The 7052-nt window shown below is 35.4% G+C and overlaps 2 protein-coding genes across 3 annotated transcripts; one reads left to right on the plus strand and one right to left on the minus strand.

The window, feature by feature from the left end:
- Window positions 1–244: 244 nt before the first annotated feature.
- Window positions 245–1939, minus strand: slirp (SRA stem-loop interacting RNA binding protein). The gene is made up of 4 exons (XM_088286513.1): window positions 1796–1939; window positions 920–978; window positions 716–823; window positions 245–500 (listed from the first exon to the last, which is right to left on the minus strand). The coding sequence occupies exons 1-4, from the start codon at window positions 1860–1862 to the stop codon at window positions 435–437; spliced, it is 300 nt and encodes a 99-aa protein (XP_088142639.1). The 5' UTR covers window positions 1863–1939; the 3' UTR covers window positions 245–434.
- A 155-nt stretch (window positions 1940–2094) lies between these two features.
- On the plus strand, window positions 2095–6026 carry alkbh1 (alkB homolog 1, histone H2A dioxygenase). 2 transcript variants are annotated; one of them, XM_088285422.1, is made up of 6 exons: window positions 2095–2263; window positions 2396–2504; window positions 2624–2786; window positions 3448–3538; window positions 3665–3858; window positions 3978–6026. In XM_088285422.1, exons 1-6 carry the CDS (start codon window positions 2126–2128, stop codon window positions 4390–4392), a joined length of 1110 nt encoding a protein of 369 aa, XP_088141548.1. In that variant the 5' UTR covers window positions 2095–2125; the 3' UTR covers window positions 4393–6026. The 2 variants fall into 2 exon arrangements, with proteins under 2 accessions (XP_088141548.1, XP_088141549.1); XM_088285423.1 differs by having other exon boundaries at window positions 2143–2246.
- Window positions 6027–7052: the final 1026 nt, after the last annotated feature.

A 7052-nucleotide genomic window follows, 5' to 3' on the forward strand; every position in this document is an offset into this window, starting at 1 on the left:
CAAAATTGTAACCTCACTTACAGTATCTTCCTACCCTCTGCTAGCCACAAATATTGATTTAATTTTGGGGAGGGATAAGCATGAAACGTTTGATTACTTACCATGCAGTACTACGTGGTAATTAATGCGTTGTGGTCTGCTTTTGGACTTAGCACATTTAAAAATAAGTCAACTCCCATAGACTAACTCTTGATGTCTTCATTCTGTGCTTGTTTTTATCAAATAATTAGAGCAGTCACCAAACTGGGCTTTAATTAATGTTTTAATTGTTGCACATTGGAAACATGAAATAAATTGTATTGACATGACAAAAAGAAGGAAAAACATTTTCACTATTGAATTCAGATATACTCAGTTTCAAGGATCAGTATCATGTATAGATGTTAACATAAAAACGAACTTTTTCAGATGATCAATAGCACACAATTGGAGCGTCAGTGATTTTCATTTTTGTTTGACTTCCGTCCAGAAAATGGCCGCTGGTTCTTCTGAACATTAAGCTGAAAATAGATAGTTTTGTCAGGTAAATAAAATATTTTTTAGCAAGAAAAGTATAGTTCAGAAGTTAAATTCATCCATTGGATATTAAACACTGGTCACTGCAGTTTGTAAACTCAAACTTGCAGAGTTTAGAATATACAGGACTAATTTCAAGCTCAGATATTAACAAATATTACAGCACAAACAATATAGATCCAAGCCAACAGAACTCTACCTTAGCTCCCTCCAGTAAGTGTGGCTCTTTCTGCAGTGCGTTATTCAGTCCCTCCTCTGTGCTGAATCCCACCCAACAGAATCCTCTGTGGAAGCCAGTTTCTTTATCCTGTTACGAAATAGGAGATCAGGTAATACAAAGAAATTAATAAGATAGACGCAAGATGAGCCGTTGGACAGACGACTCGTCTATGGGGATACTTACAAATGGAAGGAGACACTTTTTAATGTGTCCAAACTGTCCAAAGTACTCCCTCATTTCTTCTGAAAGAAAAGTTAACACATATGGTACATAATGATTAGCGGGTAATAAATCATGATCACGACACACTATAAGGGCACTTTTAACAAAAGCAAGGTCTGGACAAACATGAATTAACTCTTAAGAAGTCCGAGGGACACTATTTTGCCTATTTTGAATGATTAGGTTGATTTTGCCATCTTTTAACAGTCATCTGTTTTTTTTTTAATTAGATTCAAGTTAGAATGAACAAATATTGTCACCTTGAAAGGCACAGACAGAGGCATTTTTACTCACATGTTAACAAACTAAAGCAATTTTTTTAACATTTCAATTCAGACTCTTGGCTTTCAAGATTTAATTTGTCCACCATATGGCGCTCTCTTTTCAATTTATATATTCAAAGCATAAAACAAAATTTAGAATATACTGTTTTTGTATCAAGTGAAACTGATACAATAAGTATATTTTATTGCAATAATATTTTTATTTAATAAATTGTCATCCTCAAATATAAATCAATGCATCTTTCTTGAATAGCAGCAGACTTGAGGTCTGACTCGGAAAGATCTAACTTATAAAAATGTGGAACCGATATTAATGCTGAAAACATACCACAAATAGTTCTTAAACGCGGTAAGGTTCATCGGCCTGACTTAACAAATGTCCGATTTCAAAAGGCTTCATTAAAAACGAGTGGAGTAGCTCATGGTAGCTAATAGAGGTGACTACCTGATGGACAAAGCGCGAATAACACAAATCGTTTAGTGAATGGACATACACTCCTAACTGGCGCATAAAATAAGTCATATATTTTAAATGAAAATAAAAACAACTCACTGCCAGCAACGGTCCATGGAACTTTTGATACAAACACCTCAAACACTTTCTTGGACGTCGCCGCCATGTTTCAACCGGAATCGACACTTTGACCCAGGAAGCAATGTAAAACTTCCGGTTAACGTTTGTTTTCTTTCTTTTTTTTAAAAATAAATATACAAATCAACGAATTCAATCATCAAATTTAGACCATTTATTATTTAGACTAGTATCTTTGTTCTCGACTGTTGGATAAACTCCGTCACAAATACAAGTGAGTTCTGAATAATAGCACCTTACCAGTTGGTGGCAGTCTTGTACTGACTCGACACGCAGAAGTAGAACTAAAACATGGCCAAGATGGCGGCGTCCATGGTGGAAGCTGGAGAGGATGCTTTTAGAAAAATATTTAAGTTTTATAAGCAGAGAAACCCTCCGCCGGATTTCAGCGATGTTATCGACTTTTCCAAAGGTGTGACGAATGACAAGGTGAAGCAAATATTAACCCATAAGGAAAAATAGGTTTGGTATCTGCCTACGAATACCATGCTGTACTTTCAAGACTATTTATTTTTAGAAAAAGCAGAACATTAGACTGAATTCCATCTGCTTATGTGGCAGATACTTCCAGTGAAACTAGAACCATCTGCTGTGAGTGACAGCGATGCTGCCAAGGTTGGATTACGTCCTGTCAAAGACTGGAGAGCCTTCAATTTGCAGGGCTACCCAGGTAAACTGATCAAGAATCTGACTACAACTTAAGGTCATGACAATAGTGAAGGTCAACTCAAAACTTGATACACCTTATCCTTAAATAAATGTTGCTTGTCCTAATATTGTGTTTTTCAGGGTTTATCTTCATCACTAACCCGTTCCTTAGCGGCTCTCAGCCCTTCTGGGTTCGACAATGTTTGAAGACTTACCCTCAGAAGCCAAATGTCTGCAACCTGGACATGCACATGTCTCTCACTGACACACAGGACATCTGGGCCAAGAGTGTACCCAACCTCAGGTGAGGCAAGTGTACTTGACTGGATCTCTGCATAGCAAAACTTAAACCAGAAGTGTCTACAAATAGACCATGCCTTAAAGGACAAGAAGCACCATTCAGTTTAGAGCCTTGGTTGATTTTTATTTATATGTCAATAAGAACACAAAACAAAAAAAACTCCTATTTAAGACCCAAATAATAAATTATAAGATCCAGAAATAACTTATAAGCACTTTTCAACGTACTTACTTTTCAACCGCAAAATGCAATATGTTTTACATACATCTTTATCCAACTAGAGTCCCGTAATAAATAAAATACATATAAGAAGCTAATTTAAATTCATACTGCCATGCAACATTATGAACTGAAGACTGAGCAAATAGTGCATATTCCTTATTTTTATCGGGTATTCCCACAAGCCAATGTCACACCGTTTAAAAGCATTCTACAAATAATTATTGATACAAACATGAAGACAAATTCAATTGGGACAAGATTAAAGTAATATGTGTCTTTAAAGACATAGCAGTTTGATTTGATTGATGAGGTGAACATTCACAAAACACTGGCATAGCTTAAGCCCATATTCAGATCCAGAGTTTGTTCTGGAGCCATTGCATGGTCCAATTTTCACACAGCATGTTAATAAAGTGTGGACTATGATTAAAATTTCCTCCAGTTGCTCTTCTGTTGGAAAGAGGGAGCCGAGAACTCTTCTGGAGAGGCTGCGTTGGGTCACCTTGGGCTATCATTACAACTGGAATAGCAAGGTAACCCAAGTTGTCAAGGTGGATTGTTTGTTAACTAGATTTATAAAGAAAACACTTTTTTCAATTTATGCTACTCATTCAACTTTTACGTAGAACAGTAACAATTATGTTTCATGCTTTTCATAGACTTACTCTGCAAATCACTACACTCCATTCCCAACTGAGCTGCACCTCCTATCTTACCAAATAGCAACTGCCTGCGGCTTCAAAGGCTTCAGTGCGGAGGCTGGAATCCTCAACTACTACAGGTCGGATTCCTCTTTAGGAATCCACGTGGATGAATCTGAATTAGATCATAGCCGCCCATTGCTGTCTTTCAGGTATGTGAGTAGAATGAAATAAAATCATACAGCATTTTATTTGTAATAAAGTGTGTTATCATCCTGGTTCAGTACAGAAACCGATTCATTGTAGACACATAAATGTGTTTCGTTACCAGTTTTGGCCAGTCCGCAATCTTCCTCCTGGGTGGCACTCAAAGACAGGATACTCCCACTGCCATGTACATGCACAGCGGAGATGTGATGGTCATGTCGGGGCAGAGCCGCCTCCTTTACCACGCCGTGCCTCGCATTGTTCTGGAGCACCAGGAAGTGGCATTTTTCGAAAATGAGCGATGCAGCTGGCAGGGTGGCGCCGTTGTGGAGCAGGTATCCGAGGAGGACTGGGCTGTGTGTTCCAGGTACATCCACAGATCCAGGATCAACATGACTGTCAGACAAGTTCTGGGACAGGGGCAGTGCTTTCCAGTGACACCTCCTCTTCCAGGACACGTAGAGGACCACCAAGCAGAAGATGAAAAGATTATGAAGAGGAGACGTTATGGTGACTCACCTAATACTGATGAGACATGATAAAGACCTATCAAGGACAATTATTTATACTGTTCAACCCCAAAATTATTTTGCTTTCAAAACGTAGGCATGGTACACGATTGTGAGTTGTCATTTTTACCTTTTGGACAGTAGTAATAGATGAGAATACCATTGGAAAAACAAGCTAATATTATTTTACAACATGGCAAAGTAGGAATTGAAAAATAGGGCTGCTCGATTATGAACCAAAATATTAATTGCGATTATTTTAGTCATAATAGGAATCATGTTTATTCAAACAATAATTTTTTTGTTTGGTACAAAACAAAAAATAATAAATGGAAACAATATTCAGACAAATCAAATTTATTTTATCTTACAATACTTTTTTTTAAAAAGATGCAAGTATAAAAAATCGAGTTTGCTTGAATAAAGAGTGCATTGCAGTTTACTTGTTATTATATATTATAATTGCCATAGAGCATTTGCAACAATTTCAAATTGAACGCTCAAATTTTTAACTCAAGTATACAAATAGTATAAAATGAGTACTATTTTAACCAAAATAGATACTGTATATATTTTTTTATGATTATGCCAATTTTGTAATCATTGAGTGGAATAATCATAATCATAATTGAATTTCGATTAATTGCAAAGCTCTATTGAAAAATTGCCTAAACTGCTAAGAATCAAGCGATGCTTTGATATGGCTTGTAGTGTGTTTATGTGAAAGGCTGTGAACAAATACTAGGGTTACATTGAATGCATTCTTAAAATATATACAGAATTTTTTTGCAATATGAAGAATGAACATCAACGTATATTTTTTGTGAGATTTGTTATATGAGAAAAATACACTGTCTATTGAAGTTGAAGTGAGGCAGGATTGTATCTGGAAAAAAAAATGTGCACAACTATTTTTGTAAATGCATATTGTGGTGAGAGTCCTTTACCTTTACCAGGATCCTGTAGCTTTAAAGGAATGGAGGGAGTTGTCATGTTTATGGTTTCAAAGACATGATAGATATGGTTTAAGGAGGGTATCTTGCCGCTTGTCTGTAAACAATTACGTTTTGTTGTGGAGAGTAAAGACACATGAATGGCCTTTGTCTCTTTATGTCATCAAAATAAAACAAAAAAAGGACACAGATGGTTTGAAAGAGGAGTGAAAGAGATCAATGTCAAGGTCAATAGACAATGTTTACAGAGCAGTCACATTTTTTTCAGTGGCCAAGGTGACAATGTTTCGCTTAAAAATTCAGAGGTTGTCAGGTCAGCCATGATGGCTGAGAAGTTTTCATCATACCATTCACAGTCAGGGTTTCATGAACTAGAAAACACACATAGCAACTAACATTGCCCAACACTCTCAAAATACACGCAGGAACATTTATCTGACCTTAATTTTCTAGATATTTTTGAACAATTGTCACAAAAAGCCGACAAGTCTAGACGTTGCTTTTTTTTTTCGTAGACGGTGACATGCAGACATTTAAGTGCAGTGGTACTGTGAAGTATGTTACAATTTACAAATGATGTACAAGTTAGAGTACAGACAAAAAATTTTTGACAAAAATAATGCCCTTAAGTTATTTTATGTCAGTTAAGTGCTTTGTTACACCTCCAGCTGTTGTGAAATGCGCTATATAAATAAAATTGTATAGTATTAATTTATTATTGTTAAACGGTGTTCTTTTTTATATAACCTTAGACGGTGTTAGATCAGCGTCTCCTCAATGCATCACATTTCCAAAACATCCTTCAAAGTATTAACGGTTGACGGATTGTTTCAATCCATAATGTAGTGCTGTTTTTTAAGTAATTAATCACAAAAAAATTCCATCATTTATTGCGATTAATCATTTTTTTCAACTACTATTTTTTGTGAAGCTTGTAACAGATATTTACTTAAATAATATCTCTGAATTAATGCAGAATCACCAAATATGAAGTATAGTTAATTCAAAGACTGTTCTAATAGCTTTTGTTGATTCCTGAATAAGATCTTTACAGGCATTTTTCTTGAAAACAATTCTCAAAACTGCCCAGAAGCATCAACACTCTGGCAGTATTAGTTTGCAAGGCCTAATGGTGACTTGAGCAAGGTGTTTTATTCTGAAATGATGAGCTAAATATGTACGGCAAATATGGTACAATATTTGCAAAGTATGCAAATTTCGTTTGAAGTAAATCGATCTGAGTTGCCTGAGTTATAATGTTTAATTGAGTGAAAAAAATAGATTAATCTCAGAGTTAACACTTTAATTTTGACAGCCCTAATTTAAAGACATACGTTGATGCATAATTATCTTATGTGGTCTCCATAAAATTACATGGACCTTGAATGGCATTTAAAGATGGTCAACCATTCATATTCAAAGACTTTGAACTGAACTCACACGCCCTACTCTGAAGTCAGGCAAATGAAGCGCAGTCAGCAACTGAAGGGGGTACAATTGTTTTGGTGGCTAAACTCTGCAGTTACAAAAATATTAATCTATTTCAAATCAAATCAGATTTTATTGATTTAACACTTTTCATACATAAAATGTACAATAAAAAACATCCCAATAACAACAAAAAAGGAAAACCCGTTCGAAATAGAACCGATGATCAAAAACAACAGTATGGATAAAAAACTAAGTATTTTCTTAAAATTATCTTAAATATTTACTATTTTTCAGATAATATTATAT

Source organism: Idiotropiscis lumnitzeri, chromosome 21, assembly GCF_059441095.1.
Source record: "Idiotropiscis lumnitzeri isolate Australia: NSW breed Sydney's pygmy pipehorse chromosome 21, RoL_Ilum_1.0, whole genome shotgun sequence".
Lineage (NCBI taxonomy): Eukaryota > Metazoa > Chordata > Actinopteri > Syngnathiformes > Syngnathidae > Idiotropiscis > Idiotropiscis lumnitzeri.

Bases quoted from the DNA above. Each gene is read 5' to 3' on its own strand.
- slirp (XM_088286513.1), bottom strand. From the start codon at position 1,862: ATGGCGGCGACGTCCAAGAAAGTGTTTGAGGTGTTTGTATCAAAAGTT. The intron at 824-919 runs GTAAGTATCCCC...ATTTCGTAACAG, and splicing joins AAAAGTGTCTCCTTCCATTT to GATAAAGAAACTGGCTTCCA. The intron at 501-715 runs GTAGAGTTCTGT...ATCTATTTTCAG, and splicing joins ACTTACTGGAGGGAGCTAAG to CTTAATGTTCAGAAGAACCA.
- alkbh1 (XM_088285422.1), top strand. From the start codon at position 2,126: ATGGCCAAGATGGCGGCGTCCATGGTGGAAGCTGGAGAGGATGCTTTT. The intron at 2,787-3,447 runs GTGAGGCAAGTG...AATTTCCTCCAG, and splicing joins AAGAGTGTACCCAACCTCAG to TTGCTCTTCTGTTGGAAAGA. The intron at 3,859-3,977 runs GTATGTGAGTAG...TTTCGTTACCAG, and splicing joins CGCCCATTGCTGTCTTTCAG to TTTTGGCCAGTCCGCAATCT.